The 24,647-nt window shown below is 43.0% G+C and overlaps 1 protein-coding gene across 1 annotated transcript in view; it reads right to left on the bottom strand.

Moving 5' to 3' along the window:
- Window positions 1–16,576: 16,576 nt before the first annotated feature.
- LOC121839367 (decorin-like) overlaps window positions 16,577–24,647 on the bottom strand; it is a 31,192-nt gene continuing 23,121 nt past the window's right edge. The window contains exons 4-8 of the mRNA XM_042297873.1: window positions 22,688–22,901; window positions 21,896–22,009; window positions 20,620–20,713; window positions 19,021–19,159; window positions 16,577–18,724 (exon numbers count right to left, since the gene is read on the bottom strand). Coding sequence (XP_042153807.1) covers window positions 18,524–18,724; window positions 19,021–19,159; window positions 20,620–20,713; window positions 21,896–22,009; window positions 22,688–22,901 — 762 coding nt within the window. The 3' untranslated portion in view covers window positions 16,577–18,523. The remainder of the gene's footprint in view (window positions 18,725–19,020; window positions 19,160–20,619; window positions 20,714–21,895; window positions 22,010–22,687; window positions 22,902–24,647) is intronic.

Genomic DNA, 24,647 nt, shown 5'->3' with positions numbered 1-24,647 from the left:
CCCTTTCCACCAAACAACCACCTCCCTTTCTTCCTTTCCCCTACTAACAAAAAAGTGAAGTGGATACAAGTTAAAACAAAAGGTTCCTGGAATGGTAAAGAAGGTGTGTGGAGAAACTCTGTCTGCAGCCAGAGCCAGCTGCCAATTGTTATGCTGCAGCATGAAACCTTAAATAGGGTCTCGGAAAAAGTGACGAGGTCTTAGTGGACCAGAAAAGGATTATAAAACAGCCTATGCTGAATCCCAAATTGACCCCTAGCCCTTAACCTAACGTAGCAGGTGTAAGAAGACTCCTGAGTCCCCACATCCGTTTTTCAGGGGAAACGGAAGTTAGGTTGAAAATACTGTATTCCTGAAAACCGTAAACATCCGCTTTCTTCCGAGCCCGTGGAGAGTGCCTAGCCCCTAAACCCTAACCTCATCTGCCTCTTCATGGTAAACACATGGTACCATAATAGAGGAAAGTAAGGTGAGGCAGATGTGAGTCCAATGAATTCCATATGTCCCGAGCAGAGGAGGCTGGTGGGAGAAGATATGGGAGGACGGCCTCATTGAACCCATATCAAACACATCAAATATATGGAAACCACATGTTTGACTCTGTTCAATTCATTCCATTCCAGCCATTACGATGAGCCAGTCCTCCTATAGCTCCTCCCGCCAACCTCCTCTGGTCCCCACTGTAAATCACTCAAGTGCCGTCAGACCCCCTCCTTCTCCTCCTCCCTCCATTTATCTTCACACACTTCAAAGTGCTCTTCATCTCCTTCCATATCCAACTATCCATCTGCAGACTGAACTGTATCTACAGTACACATTTCAAGACAATGGCTCTTCTAGAAGATTTTGTTGAAATTGCTGAAGAAGACTGAAATTGTAATGGTTTCCCAATTTCACCTTTCTTTGTTTATGTTCAACTCTTGCATCACTGCAGGTCTGTCGTCTGGATTCAATTGGTCACAGTCCCATGTGTGTCTCCACACACGTCTATCAGTCGGCACTAGTTACCACAGACACAAAGTCATAAACCCCACCCATTTCTAAAAAATATCTTATTAAAATGTGATTTTAAACCTAACCTTAACCACACTGATAACCTTATGCCTAACCCTAACCTTAAATTAAGACCAAATAAGTAATTTTTATTTTCAAATATTTCTACGATATAGCCAATCTTGACTTTGTGGCTGTGGTTACTAGTGGAAACCATAGCTGTGTTCGAATACCCATACTAACATACCGTATACTACATACTTCATGAGTATATACTACACACTATATACTATTAGTTCATTTTAGTATACTATAAACGAACATTATGCTTTTATTTGAGCATCCTAGCTCTTCGCCTGTCTACCAGAAGTTGATGCTGTTGCTATGCAACCTCTTGCTAGCTAGTTAGCATAACAAATGACTAGTTAGACATTTTACAACTTCGGGTGTGTTCTTAAATTCAATGTGGAGTGCCAGAGTGAGCTTGTAAATTCAGAGCGTTGTCAGATTGTCCGTTTGTAAATTCAGAGCGGTTCGCTCTCTGGCAACAATTGAATTATGCTTTTTTTGCTTACGTTTACTTGACACCGGCCATTTTCAATGGGTGTTGAGTGCTTGTAAATTCATTACTCTGCACTCTGGTACACTCACGAGAGTGCTCTGAAATCGGAGTAGATAGCCAGACCGAATTTACGAAAGCACCCGAACGTCCATTGAGAACGCACAACGACTATACTATTTAGCAAAGCTAAGAATGACTGGAATAATCAAGTCAATAAACGCTGGGAAGTTAGATGGCCTATAGTTAATATACTGGCAAGTTTGACATACCGGTACATACTACTGTAATGATATGCTATGTGGTACGTAAGGACAGCGTAGCTAACAAATTGTCAGTCAACTTAACGTAAGGTAACTTATTTGAATAGTCATTACTTTATTACATTGCTCAAACTTTTCATAACATTTGTCATAATTAGATAAAGCAATGAATTTGTATCTGCTCTCGTTGTACTTCGGCTGCATATTTTCCGCCATTTTCTTCAAATCTGAAAACGATGTAAAGCCACGCCCATTTCCTGAAGAATAGCATTATGGGCCCTAAAGTACGGAAATAGTGTCCTCTGCGTATATACTTCATATTTTGGCGACATCCGGGAACTTTAGGCGTACTAACTATATCCATACTATGACCAATAAGCATACTATATACTCAATTTCACGTCACAAATAGTACGGTTAGTGTGGTTAGTATGAGTATTCGAACACAGCTCATGCCTTTCTGGCGGCCATCTTATATTGAAAAGACTTCCCGCATCAACATTGGACTGCAGAAGTGATTTGTGAAGGAGCATGTGTATATTTCTTTTTCGAGTGTTTCCAAAGGAACCAGCTGTGTAGCCTATCGCTGCAAAAACCCATGATTCATTTAACAATGAACATTCTTATTATTCACAACATGGTTTTCTTGGAAACAAAACCACTGTGGCCGACTGGGAAGTTTATGGCTAGAAAAACCTATTATTAATTTGACAATGAACATTCGTCCTACTCACACATAACCGAATTGCTCAAGATTCTCGACTTGGCAAATTGCAGTAGCTTCCAGACCCTTCTGATAAGACTAGCATCCTCGAGAGCTTTGACCATAAGTATTGCTATCCAACCGTTTTCAAAAGCCATGTCCTTTCTTGCTTCTGTGTTCACCTCCATCCTTCTTGTCCTTAGATCATTTTCTTCTTCATGTCCCACATGGTCGTCCCAAACTCAAGCAACTGTCCCTCGATTTCTCCTCCATCTCACCATCCCATCTAGTTGAAGGCCTAGGTCATGGTTTTAAGTGGAAACATGACTGAATACAAACAGTGTAGTTATTCCCTCTGCAAGGCAATCAAACAAGCAAAGAGTCAGTATAGAGACAAATTGGAGTCGCAATTCAATGGCTCAAACACAAGACGTATGTGGCAGGACAATAATACAGACAATAATGGATCACAAAAAGAAAAGCAGTCCCGTCGCGGACATCAACGTCTTGCTCCCAAACAAATGAAACAACTTCTTTTTCCACGCTTCGAGGACAATACAGTGCCACCGACACGGCCTGCTACCATAGACTCTGGGCTCTCCTTCTCCATGGCCGACGTGAGTAAAACATTAAAACGTGTTAACACTCACAAGACTGCCGGCCCAGACGGCATCCCTAGCCGTGTCCTCAGAGAATGCGCAGACCAGCTGGCTGGTGTATTTACGGACATATTCAATCTCTCCCTATCCCAGTCTGTTGTCCCCACATGTTTCAAGATGGCCACCATTGTTCCTGTTCCCAAGAAAGCTAAGCTAACTGAACTAAATGACTATCGCCCCGTAGCACTCACTTCTGTCATCATGAAGTACTTTGAGAGACTAGTCAAGGATCTTACCACCAACACCCTACTTGTTACCCTAGACCCCCTCCAATTTGATTACCGCCCCAGTAGGTCCACAGACGATACAATTGCCATCACACTGCACACTACCCTAACCCATCAGAACAAGAGGAATACCTATGTAGTTTGAGACCCTGAGTCTTGACCCCGCCCTGTGCAACTGGACCCTGGACTTTCTGACGGGTCGCCCCCAGGTGGTGAAGGTCTGAAACAACATCTCCACTCCGCTGATCCTCAACACTGGGGTCCTACAAGGGTGCGTTCTCAGTCCTCTCCTGTACTCCCTGTTCACCCATGACTGTATGGCCATGCACGCCTCCAACTCAATCATCAAGTTTGCAGACGACAATACAGTGGTAGTGAGGTGAGGGCCCTCAGAGGGTGGTGTCAGGAAAATAACCTCTCACTCAACGTCAACAAAACAAAGGAGATGATCGTGGACTTCAGGAAACAGCAGAGGGAGCACCCCAATATCCACATCGACTGGACAGTAGTGGAGAAGGTGGAAAGTTTTAAGTTCCGTACACATCAAAGACAAACTGAAATGGTCCACCCACACAGACAGCGTGGTGAAGAAGGTGCAACAGTGCCTCTTCAACCTCAGGAGGCTGAAGAAATTTGGCCTGTCATCTAAATTCCTCACCAACTTTTACAGATACACAATCGAAAGCATCCTGTCGGGCTGTATCACCGCCTGGTACAACAACTGCACCGCCCTCAACCGCAAGGCTCTCCAGAGGGTAGTGTGGTCTGCACAACGCATCACCAGTGGCAAACTACCTGCCCTCCAGACTGAAAACAGCTTCTATCTCAAGGCCATCAGACTGTTAAACAGCCATCACTAACATAGAGAGGCTGCTGCCAACATACAGACTCAATCTCTGGCCACTTTAATACATGGATTTAATAAAGGTATCACTAGTCACTTTAAGTAATGCCACTTTAATAATCTTTACATATCCTATGTTACTCATCTCATATGTATATAGTGTATTTTATACCATCTATTGCATCCTGCCTATGCCGTACGGCCATTGCTCATCCATATATTTATATGTACATATTCTTATTCCATCTCTTTACATTTGTTTGTTTAAGGTAGTCATTGTGAATTTGTTAGATTACTTGATAGATATTACTGCACTGTCGGAACTAGAAGCACAATCATTTCGCTACACTCGCATTAACATCTGCTAACCATGTGTATGTGATCAATACAATTTGATTTGATTTGATGATACTGTAGTGGACTTGGGGTGTGCTGAGCTTAGAAGGAAGGGAAAGTTACACGGTTAGCTGGACAGTTATTATTAAACCAATGGAGAGCTAATTACTCATTGAATGCATGCCTGTTGCAGGTCTACGTAATGCAGAATGATTATTTTGGAATGAGCATCCATTTTGGCAGCTTTGATTCTAACTCTGACACATTCTGTAGTAGACATGAATACCAGTTTAGACATCTGAATCCATGTCCTTTACACATGACTTTTGCATGTTGATCTGGTCTCCTAATTAGACGGTCACCTCTACCACCTCCTCTCTGCATCTTGCTACTGTAATTTTAGTAACCGGCAAAACATTGACAAAAGGCGGAAATATATACTGTTTTGAAGAAAACAATGCAATCCCACTGGTTGAATCAACGTTGTTTCCAGGTAATTTCAATGAAATGACGTTGAACCAACATTGATATTGACATTTTTGCCCAGTGGAATGTTTCTTAGAGCTTTCCATTGTCCAGTCCTGTCCTTGTGGGTTGGTTTACCACCTCATCATTACCCTGTACAGAGTGTTTATGTCTTGAAGATGATGTGTTGACATTTCAGTCCTGTTATTGCTGCACTTTCCTTTGGAATGATTCCCACCCCTATTCAAACACTCAAAAGTTTGGAAACAGATATTCTTCCCAGTCACCCAGTCACCAGTTCCCAGTTTGCTTCCTCTGTTCGCTTTGATGATGTCAACCCTGATGCTCTCACATCCTCTCCACGTCTCAGAACTGAGCCAATGGTTTGAAAATGATGGGTCTTGGCTCTAAGGACTATTTTCCCCATTTATATTTCAGTAACATTGTTTTTCCTTTTCTGGTGTTAATACTGGCCACGTTCTAAGTCTCTAACGGATGGCACTGGAACGTTATGTCATCAAAAGCTGTTTCGGTACAGAATACAACCTCTGTTTCCAGTCCCATTTTCTTCCCAAACCAGTAACCCACAGTTCTTCCCAATGAACTATTACAATATATGTAAACAAGTCAAACGATGTTTCATTGATGGAAAAATTGGAAGTATCTTTTTTCTTTCTCAGCAACTTCTGAATTACATCTATACATTTAGATGACCTGCAAAACTCTGCTCCAACACAATGAAATAGGTATTTATACCATTTGGTATTATGCCAGCTTATTTAGCTGATGAGCTAAATCCCTCTATTTCTGTAGGTTTATTGATGTCTAGCCATTAAGTACAGCATATGGTTTCATTAACCATTTAAACATGTATACAGAACATTATGTCAGCTCAGTTAAACAATGCATCACAACTTTATACAGCCAATCCAGAAATAACAAACTCCATTCTGTTCTGTATATTGGAATGTTCAAATTTTCCAGACGTTCCAGATTTAACACTTCCATATGTGAATGTAGCACACACACACACACACACACACACACACACACACACACACACACACACACACACACACACACACACACACACACACACACACACACACACACACACACACACACACACACACACACACACACACACACACACACACACGCACAAACGCACACACACACACACACACACACGCACACTCTCGCACACACGCACAAACACACACACACACACACACACACACGCACACTCTTGCACACGCGCACAGACACACACACACACACGCACACTCTCGCACACACGCACAGACACACACAGACACACACGCACACTCTCGCACACGCGCACAGACACACACACAAAATGATACGTCCACTACAGGAAATACACTGGTACGTTCCTGGGAAACCGACAGCTTATTAACCAGGTCATGATTTTAATAACGATCTCATGCTAAACCATACTCTGAGCTATCATTGGAGGACACAAACACACACACACACGCCTCTTGAGCCATCCCAAACTGTACCCAAACCCCTTATGTCTACAGGGAGAAAATGGGATGTCATGCAGGCCCAGGCCGCACGCACGCACGCACACACACACACACACACACACACACACACACACACACACACACACACACACACACACACACACACACACACACACACACACACACTTTTGTTCACACTCTGTGTTTAATTTGTCTTATAACAGACTGGCTCATCCCTGGCCAGATCAGCCAATCCTGACACTCACACACTGTATGAGGTACTACATGTGCAGCAGGACCATTGACCAGAGCTGACCGAAGCATTAAAAGGGCAACCAATAGATCCACTTAATGTAAGATAGACTAAGCTGGTTAAGCCCATTTATACAACACACACACTTGAGTATCCGCACAAACACAGACACACGCGCACAGAGCATTTGGTTTCTAGGATTTCATATCAAAATCACATTTTATTTGTCAAGCTTCAGGTGTCGACTATCATGAAATGCAGAGCTAGATAAAGATAAATGAGAAAATAGAAATAGTAACACAGGGAATAAATACAGTGAATAATGAACAACAACAACTAGTAAAAATGCATGGCTATATACAGAGAGTACCAGTAACGTGTGAATTATGGGGGACAAGGGGGGGCTCAGCTCCCCTCAATGAGATGTTGGCTCCCCTAAATGCAACAAAATTTTAGGGGTTCTCTAAATAATTTAGTGGTAAATATGAAAATCTTCAACTCAAACACCCCAACCTCTCTGTCATGGTTTAAACCATTTATTTATATGTGGCAGTACTCTTTATGCATAGATTTTCCTTTGTTCTTCCTAATTTTCGCCATTTATTTGCCATGCGTCCCTGATTAAAAATAGCCTTTATTCCAGTGCATTAGTTTAATCTGTTGATTCATCATTGTTTGTTTTTGTCGGTCTGTTGTTTAGAGCGCTCATTGTTTTGTTTTTCAGGTGCGCGTGGGTACTGTTCTTCCCCGTGCCGTCCGGGGACAGAAGTACCAGACCATTTATACAGCTTTATTACTTTCTATCAATATTTGTTTTCTTTCCTGGATCAGCTGATGATGATCGACAATACCGCTAGACAACTATCCTACAGCTAGACACCAATGATCATCCAATCCATCCAACAAGCATATGTTAATGACAGTAGGCCTATAGTTGACTCTTTGGGTTAGAAGCATTACATTTTGCAATGGCATAGTCCGACATTATTGTGGATTTGTGTGCCCATGAGAACTGTTTTTCACAAGAAACATCATGAAATGTTACTTAGGCATAGTTAGACTTACAGTGCATTTTCCGAGATCTCCAAGATCCATGATTCGTACAGGGTTTAAGTCACATTTTCTAATTCAATTGGTAAATGCTTAGTAATTGTCACGCCCTGATCTGTTTCACCTGACTTTGTGCTTGTTTCCACCCCCCTCCAGGTGTCGCCCATCTTCCCCATTATCCCCTGTGTACTTATAGACACCTCCAGGTGTCGCCCATCTTCCCCATTATCCCCTGTGTACTTATACACACCTCCAGGTGTCGTGTACTTATAGACACCTCCAGGTGTCGCCCATCTTCCCCATTATCCCCTGTGTACTTATACACACCTCCAGGTGTCGCCCATCTTCCCCATTATCCCCTGTGTACTTATACACACCTCCAGGTGTCGCCCAGCTTCCCCATTATCCCCTGTGTACTTATACACACCTCCAGGTGTCGCCCAGCTTCCCCATTATCCCCTGTGTACTTATACACACCTCCAGGTGTCGCCCATCTTCCCCATTATCCCCTGTGTACTTATACCTGTGTTTTCTGTCTGTCTGTTGTCAGTTGGTCTTGTTTGTCAAGCTTACCAGCGGTCGTCCTGTCAGCTCCTGTCTTTTCCCAGCCTCGCTTTCTCTCGTCCTCCTGGTTTTTGACCCTTGCCTGTCCTGACCCTGTACCTGCCTGCCGTCCTGTACCTTTGCTCCTACTCTGGATTGTCGACCCCTGCCTGCCTTGACCTGTCATTTGCCTGACCCGGTGGTTACAATAAACATTGTTACTTCACATAGTCTGCACTTGGGTCTTACCTTGATTCCTGAGAGTAATGACAAATAACACTGTCATAAATGGCATTAATGTAAAGAAAGAATGGTTGTGTTTTATGTCACACGATCTGTGAAGACTCCAAGCATTTAACTCATTAAATATGGACTCATGAACTAGGGTGTAAAACATGATTTAATTGAACTCATGTATTATATTCAATGTAGACTACCTATTCTGCGTGTGTTCCTGTGTTTAAAATGGCCTTGGTTGAGAGGGTAGGCTACCGGCAGGGGTGTAGGCCCCCGACACTGAAAGCATGGGGAGAGTTACTTTTTTACACCATTACCGCCAATCAGAGTTAACCCACCTATGTTTTGGAACATTATATCACTGGCTACCGGTAGGCATATTTGAAGTCCAGGATCCAGTTGCAGAGGGAGGTGTTCAGCCCCATTGTCCTGAGCTTGGTGATGAGCTTGGAGGGGACTATGGCGTTGAACGCTGAGCTGTAGTCAATGAACATAATTCTTACAAAGATATTCCTTTTGTCCAGGTGGGTGAGGGCAGTGTGGAGTGCAATAAAGATTGCGTCATCTGTGGATCTGTTGGGGCGGTATGCAAATTGGAGTGGGTCCAGGGTGTCTGGGGTGATGGTGTTGATGTGAGCCATGACCAGCCTTTCAAAGCTATAGATGTGAGAACGACGGGGCGATAGTAATTTAGGCAGGTTACTTTGGCATTCTTGGGCACGGGGACTATGGTGGTCCGTGCTTCTACACCTGCATTGCTTGCTGTTTGGGGTTTTAGGCTGGGTTTCTGTACAGCGCTTTGAGATATCAGCTGATGTACGAAGGGCTATATAAATACATTTGATTTGATTTGATTTGGTAGTCTGCTTGAAACAAGTTGGTATTACAGACCGGGTCAAGGATAGGGGATTTCTTATTTTTAGTTATTTTTACTGGATTGTTGGGTTTAGAGCTTGCAAGAAAAGCATTCACTGTACTTGTGCACATGACATTAAAACTTGAAAATGTAAAATGTCAGTGAAGACACTTGCAAGCTGGTCAGAGCATGCTCTGAGTATGCATCCTGGTATTTCGTCTGTCCCCGTTGCTTTGTGAATGTTAACCTGTTTAAAGGTCTTACTTACATTGGCTATTAAGAGCAAGATCACACAGTCTTTCGGAACAACTGGTGCTCTCATATGCATGGTTCAGTGTTGCTTGCGAGCATTGAAGACATTTAGCTCTTCTGGTAGGATCGCGTCGCTGGGCATCTCACGGCTGGGTTTCCCTTTTGTAATCCGTGATAGTTTGCAAACCCTGCCACATCTGTCAAGCGTCCGAGCCGGTGTAGTGTGATTCGATTTTAGCCCTGTATTGACACTGCCTGTTTGATGGCTAACATTTCAAATAGACAGGAAGGCACATTATTCAGTGTGTGTTCCAAATACTGCCACTCACAAATGCATCACATGCAGTTGACTTACTTTAAAAAATCATGATGCAGAGATTGTTTTATGGTATTTTTTGCACAGATCTGGGCTCTTTTGCTTGACAATAATGTCACCCTCCATTTGCAGAGTGATGTTTTTTTGTTTGATTGGCCCAGCACAGGTGGGTAATAAGCATGAATATACTGTATATATTTTACACAGCCATGCAATATATATATACAGTATATATCTATATATATTATACCATAGAGTCAAAGATAGGGTTGGATTGAACCCTACTCTAATAAGAGCTACAGTACATTCACAAATGCATTTAAACCTATAATGTTTGTACAGGCTAATGAATATTGAGTGCTGGAATCAACCGAACGCATTCAACCAATATGTGTCTTCTGCATTTAACACAACCCCTCTGAATCAGGGAGGTGCCTTAATACACGTTGTTGCCGGGGAGGAGTTGTTGTTGCTGGTTACTGCTTTGCTCAAGGGCAGAAAGGCATATCTCACTCACACACATACGGTAGTCTCACTCACACCTACTGTAGTCCTACTCACACCTACTGTAGTCTCACTCACACCTACTGTAGTCTCACTCACACCTACTGTAGTCTCACTCACACACATATGGTAGTCTCACTCACACCTACTGTAGTCTCACTCACACCTACTGTAGTCTCACTCACACATACTGTAGTCTCACTCACACATACGGTAGTCTCACTCACACCTACTGTAGTCTCACTCACACATACTGTAGTCTCACTCACACATATCACACATACTGTAGTCTCACTCACACCTACTGTAGTCTCACTCACACATACTGTAGTCTCACTCACACATATCACACATACTGTAGTCTCACTCACACACATACTGTAGTCTCACTCACACATACTGTAGTCTCACTCACACCTACTGTAGTCTCACTCACACACATACTGTAGTCTCACTCACACACATACTGTAGTCTCACTCACACCTAGTGTAGTCTCACTCACACCTACTGTAGTCTCACTCACACACATACTGTAGTCTCACTCACACCTACTGTAGTCTCACTCACACACATACTGTAGTCTCACTAACACCTAGTGTAGTCTCACTCACACCTACTGTAGTCTCACTCACACCTACTGTAGTCTCACTCACACATACCGTAGTATCTCTCACACATACTGTAGTCTCACTCACACACACACTGTAGTCTCACTCACACATACTGTAGTCTCACTCACACCTACTGTAGTCTCACTCACACACATACTGTAGTCTCACTCACACACCTACTGTAGTCTCACTCACACCTACTGTAGTCTCACTCACACCTACTGTAGTCTCACTCACACCTACTGTAGTCTCACTCACACCTACTGTAGTCTCACTCACACATACGGTAGTCTCACTCACACCTACTGTAGTCTCACTCACACCTACTGTAGTCTCACTCACACATACTGTAGTCTCACTCACACATACGGTAGTCTCACTCACACCTACTGTAGTCTCACTCACACATACTGTAGTCTCACTCACACATCATCACACATACTGTAGTCTCACTCACACCTACTGTAGTCTCACTCACACATACTGTAGTCTCACTCACACATATCACACATACTGTAGTCTCACTCACACCTACTGTAGTCCCACTCACACATACTGTAGTCTCACTCACACATACTGTAGTCTCACTCACACATACTATAGTCCCACTCACACATACTGTAGTCTCACTCACACATACTGTAGTCTCACTCACACACATATGGTAGTCTCACTCACACATACTGTAGTCTCACTCACACATACTGTAGTCTCACTCACACATACTGTAGTCTCACTCACACCTACTGTAGTCTCACTCACACATACTGTAGTCTCACTCACACCTACTGTAGTCTCACTCACACATACTGTAGTCTCACTCACACCTACTGTAGTCTCACTCACACATACTGTAGTCTCACTCACACATACTGTAGTCTCACTCACACCTTTGTAGTCTCACTTACACCTACTGTAGTCTCACTCACACATACTGTAGTCTCACTCACACATACTGTAGTCTCACTCACACCTACTGTAGTCTCACTTATACCTACTGTAGTCTCACTCACACATACTGTAGTCTCACTCACACATACTGTAGTCTCACTCACACATATCACACATACTGTAGTCTCACTCACACATACTGTAGTCTCACTCACACACATATGGTAGTCTCACTCACACCTACTGTAGTCTCACTCACACATACTGTAGTCTCACTCACACATACTGTAGTCTTACTCACACATACTGTAGTCTCACTCACACATACTGTAGTCTTACTCACACATCCTGTATTCTTATTCACCCCCTACTGTAGTCTTACTCACACAAACTGTAGTCTTACTCACACATACTGTAGTCTCACTCACACATACTGTAGTCTTACTCACACCTACTGTAGTCTTAATCACACAAACTGTAGTCTTACTCACACATACTGTAGTCTCACTCACACATACTGTAGTCTCACTCACACATATCACACATACTACAATCTCACTCACACATATTGTAGTCTCCCTCACACATACTGTAGTCTCAATCAAACATACCGTAGTCTCCCTCACACATACTGTAGTCTCACTCACACACACACTGTAGTCTCACTCACACACATACTGTAGTCTCACTCACACACCTACTGTAGTCTCACTCACACACATACTGTAGTCTCACTCACACACATACTGTAGTCTCACTCACACATACTGTAGTCTCACTCACACCTACTGTAGTCTCACTCACACACATACTGTAGTCTCACTCACACACATACTGTAGTCTCACTCACACCTAGTGTAGTCTCACTCACACCTACTGTAGTCTCACTCACACACATACTGTAGTCTCACTCACACCTACTGTAGTCTCACTCACACACATACTGTAGTCTCACTAACACCTAGTGTAGTCTCACTCACACCTACTTTAGTCTCACTCACACATACTGTAGTCTCACTCACACCTACTGTAGTCTCACTCACACCTAGTGTTGTCTCACACCTAGTGTTGTCTAACTCACACCTACTGTAGTCTCAATCACACCTACTGTAGTCTCACTCACACATACTGTAGTCTCACTCACACATACTGTAGTCTCACTCACACCTAGTGTAGTCTCACTCACACCTAGTGTAGTCTCACTCACACCTAGTGTAGTCTCACTCACACATACTGTAGTCTCACTCTGACACGGTTTCACTCTGACACGTGGGCACATGGATAGAGACATTCATACTGTCATGCACGCACCTTCTCCTGCCCTGTCTCTCCCTCACACACACACACATATGCACATGATGCAAGCCATAACACACACATGCATGTACCTGCCAACCCGTGTGTGCATTATGTATACACCCACATGCACACACACTCACACACACACTCTCTATCACACACACACACACACACACACACACACACACACACACACAACACAACACACTGAGAGAGTGTGTGTGTGTGTGTGCAGAGGGGGTCGACAGAGAGAGCGATGGAGAGAAGCCAATACCCGCCACATGGGGGCGACAGAGAGGGGCAGGAGATCCATGACGCTGTAGTGTGACTAACAGATGTGTGTGTGCCACTACCAGAGGCTCCAACACTGATGCATTCCTGTCATGGATCTACATTCTTCACCTTCCTTATAACGTCCACCAATCACCTTACTGGTTGGGGCTCCAGCCCTGTCAAATAGCTCTCTGGTAATCCTTATGTTATGGACAGTTATTTAATTGAAGACCTTGTTTGATCATACAGCAAGTCATTCAAATCATAAATCTCTCTAGAAATGACAGTTTTTAGATGGACAGTGCAATTTGTGTTCTGGTAGAATAGGCTTATTTGGCACCAACCTTTTCTTCTGTTAGAGAAGAGCATTCTGGGGGATAGGGGGGACATCTTCCCTCTTTCTTTCTACGTGTCCTTGTTTTGTATGTCGTGTTTTGTATTATTTGTTCTGCACCCAGAACTCTGGGTCTTGTTGTTCCTGTCTGCTCCTTTATGTTGAGATAATAATTGTATACCTGTCTTGTATATCTATACACCATTCTTCTGTGTGTTTAAAAAACAATATTTGAAAAAAAGAAAAGAAAAAGAAAGCTAGCAAAAATGACAAGCTGCCATGTGGGGAATCATAGGTGGCTCTTCACCTAGTTTAATCTTGTTCTTGATACCACGTCTTGTTTTGAGGTGTTTTGACTGATTTCATGTCATTGCTAATAAGGCTAAAAATCACTAGCTAGCTAACCAACAACTGTAACAACGTATTTAAGAGACAACAAGTGCTCATTGTGCAAATTTACTTGTTTTCAATAAACATTTGGAGACTAAATATAATTGACATGTTGTCAACAATCAAATTTTGCCCCATAGTTGCGCACGCGTTGGTTTTGTTGCTAAACAACCAACTCGCCTATATATATAGTATTGTAACGACCCTGGGTTTGTAAGCGTGGAAATCGACCCTGCCACACGAGCATGCTTTTGCGGCACAGTCGATAGCGCGCCGGACCTCGGGCTCGAAGGTCGCTGCTGTTTCATTACAGTATGTTTCGTATGGCTCTGAGGCCAGGCTGAGCGCACCTGATTTTAATCTAGGTTTGAAAATAAGTTGACCAGTTGCGAGAACTCACAGACAGGTTTGGGAAACACTACTGTATAAATATCTCCCTGTCAATATGCAATATGTGTATTGTCTGGTATCTCAGTGTGTGTAAGTGACCCAAATCTGCAAGGAATCATGGAGGCTTTACAGACATATCTTACACCATGAATGATATCATTACTATTACAGTAAATATACTATATCTGGTTTCCTAAGTTTTTTTTAACGAGTCAAGGGAGCAAACTTGTTTTAAAGTGTCTATCTTTGTTGTTAACACATGTCCAGGGTATGCTGCATGTTGCGAGGTCCAGGGTATGCTGCATGTTGCGAGGTCCAGGGTATGCTGCATGTTGCGAGGTCCAGGGTATGCTGCATGTTGCGAGGTCCAGGGTATGCTGCATGTTGCGAGGTCCAGGGTATGCTGCATGTTGCGAGGTCCAGGGTATGCTGCATGTTGCGAGGTCCAGGGTATGCTGCATGTTGCGAGGTCCAGGGTATGCTGCATGTTGCGAGGTCCAGGGTATGCTGCATGTTGCGAGGTCCAGGGTATGCTGCATGTTGCGAGGTCCAGGGTATGCTGCATGTTGCAGGAGATCCAGGGCATGCTGCATGTTGCGAGGTCCAGGGTATGCTTCATGTTGCGAGGTCCAGGGTATGCTGCATGTAGCGTGGTCCAGGGTATGCTGCCTGTTGCGAGGTCCAGGGCATGCTGCCTGTTGCGAGGTCCAGGGTATGCTGCATGTTGCGAGGTCCAGGGTATGCTGCATGTTGCGAGGTCCAGGGCATGCTGCATGTTGCGAGGTCCAGGGTATGCTTCATGTTGCGAGGTCCAGGGTATGCTGCATGTAGCGTGGTCCAGGGTATGCTGCATGTTGCGAGGTCCAGGGCATGCTGCCTGTTGCGAGGTCCAGGGCATGCTGCCTGTTGCAGGAGTATGATTCATGAAAAAGGGTTTCACTGGCCTCGTATCAAATCTGTCAGCTATTAAACAATATACAGTATTTACGATGTATCTTGATACCCAAGACTATTCAACCACAACCATAGGCAATTTACATTTTACTTGATTAGTTGTCGCATTTAAATATTTTATATAAAATCCATAAATGTAGCTCATATTCACTGAAGCGATGTGATTTTTAACACTACTGTTGCCTTCAGCTTGTTGTTGATATAATATTATTCTGTATATCTACATTACACCACTGTTACTGTTTACCTTGGATCCTGTTTTTTTCAGATGTCCAGTCCCCTCCATGAACTTCTCAACAGAGAGCCAGCACAACAATAGTTCTGGCAACTACAGAAAACATTGTCCCTTATAAATACACCATTCAAGTCAGTCTTGATAGCCCATTAATCCCCTAAAGCCTTGATATTTCACCTTATGGATATAGTTGTTGTTTTGCACAAAATCACTTATGCTTACTTGTTATGAGGGCCTTTCAACTTTTAAGATAGTTCTAAGAGTCTCTCCAGTACTCTGTGTTTGGTGTGTGACCATAGAATATTACAGTGTGAATATTTTCACGCCTGCTTTCTCCGGTGTCACACCTGTTCCTCCTCACGATCTTGTTCACCTGGAAACTCTGTCCATCACTGTGAAGTCTACACTCGTTTGACTGTTCCATAGATATTACAGCTCCATCTAGCGACAGGGCAAGTAGCGCCCTCCACACACCGACCATAGAGTTGGTTAGAGGGCACACTTGCCACAAAACCTATGCTATCACAGAAGCAATAATGTAAAAGATAGGAGGTGGGCCCTCTTTCCAACTCTATGACAACGACACACACAACGTGGACATACCAAGGGTTATGACCTCTGATGGCGACACCCCCAGAAAAATGCTGCTTTTTAATTGGTATTTTTATTTGGTTCAGGAAGCCTTAGAAAAAAAGAGAGGAACATCTTTATTGCTGATATATTAAGTCTGAACTACTGTAAGTGCTTGTGCTTTTAAGCAATGAGAGTTTTTCTTATACAGCATTTATATACAGCGTCTATACATACAAACATTCACACTAACATGGGCACTGAAGGCATGACAGTCCGCCTGCAAGCCTCCAATTCTCTTCAGACTTATAAAAAGAAGAAAAGAAAGGCAAAAGAAGAAAAGAAGAGAAACAAAACAGGCATTAACATGGCATTCCAGAACCCACAACCTTGCTTCAAGGCAAAAGAAGAAAAGCATGCGTATAGATCTTTGGGCATGGCTTCTGTTTCGGAACGTATATATTGTTTATTCTACATCTTTAAGAGCTATTTTCATCTTGGTTGTAATGAGCTGATGTTACATGACAGATGGGGGAATGGAATGTGCAGAAGAAGAAATAAATGCTTTACGGAAAATCTGAAATCTTTAAACTGTCGGAACATTTCGTAAAAACAACTAAACCTGACATCTACAGTGAAGCAAGCAGGAGACATGGCAATCGACTACAATGTGAAAGAAAGAAAATCGGAAATCTTTCAAATAGTACGACATATTGTGAAGGTACACTTTGAACGCTAGCTACTACACAGGTAATATACTCTAGTACATTCTAGTATCCTAGCTGGTGTTAATGATATTAAGACAGGACTTAACCCTTTGGCTGCCCGCTCCGCAGGTCAGCTTACCTTCTGTAATTGTCACAGATTTATGCACGTAAAGGCTTGTTGCACACAACATGTCTACACCGGGCAAATTCAGATTTTTCGGATGTTTTTTCGGCCAATCTCAACCAGTTGACATGTGTGAGGTATTAAAGGGTTAATCATGTACATTTTTTCAAAGTGGTCATAGATATTTTTTGTTGTTGTTGTTGAAAATATTTTTGTTGTCTTTCATAATGTTTCTTTCACACACAAAATAACATTTCAGTCATGCAATCTGAGGGCACACACTTCGAAACCATTGCACAGACTTCTGTTAAAGGGCAATTCTGCCACTTTTCAACCTCATATTCATTATCTCCAGCACCACATCAGTGTCTACATGTGTGAAAACGAACACGTTGTTTAGTCTATGATCTGTGGGTTAAAAGATAAGGAGAGAGGTCCTAAAAAGATGCTTCTCTGTGACATCACAGGGTAGGAGTAAACGTTTTTTTAAAAACAGTGATTTTCCAAACCTGCAACGAGTTTCTAGCCAGAGGGATGGTATTTTCTTGATGATGTCATTGGGTATATCTTTTTAACTTCACATTTGTTTTCTACTAAACATAGAAATGGGACTTTTTCACATATGTAGACAATGGTATTGTAATGGAGATAATGAAAATGAGGTTGAAAAGTGGGTGACATCCCCTTTAAGTTGAGCTTTTTGACAGATAACTACCATGAGGTAGTGTTACAGTATTTCATGAGTTGACGGTTTATTGTGTATGGAAGACCTGTTACAGGATAATGCCAGTGATTACTGTTGTAGAATATGAAATGTACAAATGACACATGGACTATTATAAATCAACTGTTTGGACACAGAGCTGGTTTGAGTTATTACTAAGCCATCTATGGAAGGTTTGGTACTGAGTTTTGTAACTGTTCTGTCTTTGCTCATGAAAACATTAAGTACTGTAACTGTTAAAACTGTATTGGATGTTCGTTATGGTTTTAAAATGGGGATAAAGTTGCCGATCAGTGTTGTGGATGGGGGGCTGCGGTTCACACACACACACACACACACACACACACACACACACACACACACACACACACACACACACACACACACACACACACACACACACACACACACACACACACACACACACACACACACACACTCTCTCTCTGGGGGTGGACTACTTTTCTCTACTTCTTCCTGTAGTTGCCCAGCTGGATGGCGGAGCGGTCGAACACACAGCGGAAGGTGATGGGCTGCACCTCCCAGTAAGGGACGGGGTTGGAGAACAGGCTGATGCCAGAGTACATGGCCTTCTTGGTATTGTAGCCTGGTGGGCAGAAGTCCTGGGTTCCCACCACCCCTATCTTGTTGCTGTGGAGGTAGATCACCTGGGAACATATCAACCACAATGAGTGGTTAGAGGGAGGGATGTCTGGAAATGAACATTGCATATATAGAAAGGTCATGTATGAAGCTAACACAATTCCTTTTGTTGAATGGCAGAAAATCATTTCTGTGTTAATCAACTTATTAATATTTATTTCATCATCATCATCATGAGATTGATCTGTAATGGTTACACCCTCCTGAGAAAACCCTGTGTGAGGTGGAACATTCATGGACATGAAGCCTCTATCCATTCTCCCAGGTGTGGCGGGACACCTGTGTGTCCGGTGGAACCCACCTGGATGTACTTGTGGTCAGGCAGGCCTGCAGGCACGGTGGTCAGGGCATTGTTGTCCAGGTGAAGCTCTCTGAGGTGAGGAACCATGGCCAGAGAACCGTTCTCCACCTGGCTGATCTCATTGTAGCTTAGACCCAGCCTAGGAGACAAACCAGCCAATGGGGAGAGACACAGAATGTGTCAGAGCCAATGGGAAAGAGACATGGTGTGTAAAAGAGCCAATGAGACAGAGGTACAGAAGAAGAGAGATAAAAGAGGGCATGAAGCCCTGAGCTGTCCCTACAAGTCCCAATGTACAGAATGTATAAAAACAAATGAGAGAAAGAAAACATCCAATGGGAAAGACACAAACTGGTTTTCTGCCAATGAAAACCATGGGCAGAATGTAGACTAGCAAATGAGAAAGAGGCTCTACTTTTGCCAAGGGACCAACTTCGTAGACAAAATGAAATACTCACTCGCGAATGTGTTGCCAATCCGGATAATAGAAAATAATATTTTCAGTGAATCCTGTAGCTCTTCCAAAATCAACTGCCTTGTACTGCTTGAAAGTATATTTCTGTTGTTTAGTCTCCCTACTTTGGCATGAGTCTTTTCCTGTCCTCGAAGCGGAGAGTGACAGAGTGAGAGAGCTCTGACAGGCACAGCCACAAGGAGTGAGAGAGAACCAGAGGTTGGGTTCTCTGAGTGAGTCTGTCTGGTTGGTTTAGATCTGGTAATGATGTATAGCTCTTTCTCAAGCCCTGGCTACTTTCCACAAATACAGCAGTGGACTCCAATTGCAGAACTCACTCAGAGTTGAGCAGAGTGAACTACTGAGTGATGGCAGAGAGAGAGAGAGAGAGAGAGAGAGAGAGAGAGAGAGAGAGAGAGAGAGAGAGAGAGAGAGAGAGAGAGAGAGAGAGAGAGAGAGAGAGAGAGAGAGAGAGAGAGAGAGATAGGGACAGAGGGGCACAGAGAGAGACACAGAGAGGGAGAGAGACAGAGACACACAGAGAGAGACACAGAGAGAGACACAGAGAGAGACACAGAGAGAGACACACAGAGAGAGAGAGACAGAGACACACAGATATAGACACAGAGAGAGACACAGCGAGAGACACACAGAGAGACACAGAGAGAGAGAGAGAGACAGTACTAGCAGCAGAGTACAGGGCAGACTGGGAGTTTTGGACATGCTGCTCCAGTGAATGAGACGATGTGGTACAAAAAACACTAGTGGCATTAATGCCAAGAAGCACCGCATCATTCAAATACTCCTTAAATAACTGAACTAACCCAGGATTGTTGCTGAGGTTTGACATACATGTGTGTGTGTGTGTGTGTGTGTGTGTGTGTGTGTGTGTGTGTGTGTGTGCGTGTGCGTGTGTGTGCGTGTGTGTGTGTGTGTGCGTGTGTGTGTGTGTGTGTTTGGCACTGTTGTCTAGAGATGACCCAATATCCCACTACAGGACTACTTATGAGTGTTGACCCACTCATCAAATCCAGTGAAGAAGAATACTGTAAGCATGCTTTGTCCTCGTCAAGAGCATTTATCAACCGTTTTTGAAAAAAAAAACATTTTTGAAACATTGAGTAGAAGTGTTGAAACATCTTTACTTAGCCAGGTTCTTGAGGCCCTTCAGGTTGTCCGCCTGCACCTTGGTGATCTTGTTGCTGTCCAGGTGGAGCTCGGAGAGGGAGGAGGGCAGACCTGGCAACCCACAGGAGAGAGACAGTGACGAGAGGACAAACAACCGGGGGAAACCACAGCAGTTATGGTGAGGGGAAGGTAAGTGGTTAATGTCTACATACAGTATGCCAGTAGGACTCTGAATCCATACTAAGTCTAATGCATCTGAAATGGCACCCTAATCCCTAGTGCACTACTTTTGACTAGGTAATAGTGCACTATAGGGAATAGGATGCAAACTCAGACGCAGCCTCTAACATCCAGAGGCCTATCCTTCATCCCTTCTATTTCTATTAAAGCATTAGATTAGAGGATCTTTCTCTGAGTACTATTCGATCTGAACTGGTTGCCAGATTCCCACAATAGACCAGATAACATTCATCTTACACGCCTTTGAATTAATATGCTGTTTTAGTTTTCCTGTCTTGGTTCCACACTGTAACCATTGTTCAGTGGAGCCTATGAATCCACATGTGCATTCTTGCAGTGCAAGATGATTGATGATTTTGGCTGTGGTCGATTGAGTAAGAGATCCTCACTGTTAACTTGAATTCCTTTGTTTTAGCTGGAGCTATTGAGCTGTGAAGTATTCAAACCAGTCCTGGTTGAAAATAGAGATTCAGGCCCTGCACTGTAAAAAATAATAATATGTTGATTCAACGTACAATTGAAAGGCATTAAGTTGCAATTGTGAGTTTGCTCAATAAAATGTTCACACACCAACTATTGTTGTGAGTTTGCTCAACAAAATGTTCACACACCAACTATTGTTGTGAGTTTGCTCAACAAAATGTTCACACACCAACTATTGTTGTGAGTTTGCTCAACAAAATGTTCACACACCAACTATTGTTGTGAGTTTGCTCAACAAAATGTTCACACACCAACTATTGTTGTGAGTTTGCTCAACAAACATTTTCACAATCCCATTGCAGCTGGTTTCCTTAGAATTATACAGTATGTTGAATACATCTTTTGTTGTTGTAGTGTGGTCAAAATCCTTACAGCCATTCTTTATTGAAATGACATGTTATTTTCCATATTCTTTAGTTGGATCCTCACAGTGAAATGATCTGACATGGCTGGATAGGTGAAAGCTATGTAATGGATCTCATACCTAGCCTTGTGTTAGATTTCCTATGATCCCTTCAAGGGACTGGAAGGAAGGATGCTTTGTGATGGGGTGACCAGAGAGGGCTGTACCTTTGGGGATCTCTGTCAGGTTGGTGTCTGCAATGCGGATGTATGAGACCTTCTTCAGGGCCCCGAATGCCCCAGCCTCAACCCCTGCACTCTTCAGGGGGTTGGAGCCGAGCTCTGGAAAGACAAGGAGGGAGAGAGAGACAGACAGAGAGACAGAGAGAGAATTAAGGGAGATGGAGTATTAAGAGACAGAGGGAGCATAAATAAAGAGAGAGATAGACAGAGAGGAAGATAAATAGAGAGGTAGACAGAGAGGAAGATAAATAGAGAGATAGACAGAGAGGAAGATAAATAGAGAGGTAGACAGAGAGGAAGATAAATAGAGAGATAGACAGAGAGGAAGATAAATAGAGAGGTAGACAGAGAGGAAGATAAATAGAGAGATAGACAGAGATGAAGATAAATAGAGAGATAGACAGAGAGGAAGATAAATAGAGAGATAGACAGAGAGGAAGATAAATAGAGAGGTAGACAATCGGAGGAGGAGACAGAAAAGAAAACAGAGAAAACAGTCTCTGACTGTAATGTTTTACGTTGACATTTTAGCTGAAAACCTGTTATCTTGCTCCTGTCCTATTGCTACTATGCAGTCAATTAAAAAAACATGTCCAAGTGACTGTGTGTACGGTATACATATGAAATTTCAGTACAGAACAAGGGATGGGTTGAGTTCATTATGCACCCAACAGAAGAAAACAGACTTGTCATTAAGGCAATACAGGCAGGCTAAAGCAAGGGCACAAAATATCTGAACGATTTCTAATAGTATTTGAACCCAGGTCTGGTCAATACCCATGACGATGACCTGGGCCATGCCCTCGAAGGAGGCCTTCTTGATCTTAGTGATCTTGTTCTCGTGGATGCGAAGCTCCTGCAGGCTCTTGGGCATGTTGGCGGGCATTTCCTTGAGGTGGTTCTTGGAGAGGTAGAGGCGCTGCAGCTTGCCCAGGGGAATGAAGGCCTTGGGGTGGATTGTGGTGATCTGGTTGTTCACCAGGATCAGGGTCTGGGGAGATTGGAGAGAGAACAATCCCTGTTATATTTAAGCTAATGCTAATGTGTATGTTTTGCTAATTAGAATTTGTATGTTTATGCTAATTAGAATTTGTATGTTTGTGGCAATGCTAATTACTATGTAGATATCTATGCTAATGTACAAATGGGAAACTGCTTTTTCTATTTGAGATTGCTTTTGAGATAGCTTTTTCTATTTGAGATAGCTTTTTCTATTTGAGATAGCTAGCTACGTTATTGCAATATATTGGGAGGCAGGGTAGCCTAGTGGTTAGAGTGTTGGACTAGTAACTGAAAGGTTGCAAGTTCAAATCCCTGAGCTGACGAAGTACAAATCTGTCGTTCTGCCCCTGAACAGGCAGTTAACCCACTGTTCCTAGGCTGTCATTGAAAATCAGAATTTGTTCTTAACTGACTTGCCTAGTTAAATAAAGGTAAAAACAAACATTATTATCATTAGCAATGATGTGTTACTCTGAAATGTGTTCTGTCACTGGCTACTTTAATGTGGGTGTGATCATTGTTTATGTGTGTAAAATGATGTAATTGAACGAAGACTTTTCATTATATCATAGTGAGGTTGCAAAAATAGCTATTTTTTAGACTATTATAACGAGCATCTTAAACGCTTGACATCAACGAAATACGATGTTTTCGACCTATTGCAGACTGTTTGATTACATTTCCCAAGTATGGACTGACTCAATTGAACGTATCCAAGGTAACTGAAATGTGAGATTGTTTTTTAACGTCTGTTCAGTAAGCCCAACACACCCTTGGACCTAGTCTGAAAGAACACAGGCGCCAGGGTTGTTGTGATTGGAGGCAATTTCTGAGAAATTCCGCAAGAGAAATTGCTGTGTCTCTAGTGGACCGTTCCTTACTCAAGGCTGCAGACGGGGGTGGAAGAATGGAGAATGCAGAGAATGCAGCAAATTCCCTCCGGAGGGAACAACTAATGTACTTGTACGGGGGTGGAAACAGTGTGGGCCGTTTGACAGAGGTAGGCTATTTATTACAGGTCAGAAAGCTATACACGTGTAGAGAGGTCACGCGATGGCCCAGAGGAGAATCGTTTCCATGGCACCTGGGGAACATTGGTACCTGGATTCCTGTGGTTAAAACAAATGTTTACAGTGCTGTTTCCTTTGGTAGACTATTTTTAGGATCTTTGATCCGAGTTAAACATGTTAGTTAAACATGTTAGTGGTTTGGAATATGATCAGGAAATCAGCTCTCCAAAAAAAGTATACACACGTGGGACACACACACACACACATGCACGCACGCACACACACACACACACACTTAAGCTCCCTCTTGTCTCAAGAAAGTCCAGAGATAAATCAGATTTCCACTGCTTCGCTCCAGCCGATACTTTTGCATGTATAACAAGCCTGTTAGGATGTCATCCAACAAAACCCGGCTTCAAGTTCAGCTTCAGTGGTTTCCCGTTAGCTCTCTCCTACCCAAGTCTTTCAGGTTTCTACACTCACTCTGGTGTATACTTTGAAGGGATGTCAACATTGCACTCCCTAGAAGAATTGATACAACATGGCGAATTGTGAATCAATGTTTTTTTGGAAAATGCAAAAAGTAAGGGGCCAATCAGTATTTGGTGAAAAGCTGCAACAAAGTGGACAATTTGTATGTTTAGTGGACATATTGAGTGTTTAGTGGACAAATTGAGTGTTTAGTGGACATATTGAGTGTGTAATGGACATACTGTATTAAGTGT

The sequence above is a fragment of the Oncorhynchus tshawytscha genome, linkage group LG15 (genome assembly GCF_018296145.1).
Source record: "Oncorhynchus tshawytscha isolate Ot180627B linkage group LG15, Otsh_v2.0, whole genome shotgun sequence".
NCBI lineage: Eukaryota > Metazoa > Chordata > Actinopteri > Salmoniformes > Salmonidae > Oncorhynchus > Oncorhynchus tshawytscha.
This window is presented reverse-complemented; position numbering and strand designations above follow the sequence as displayed.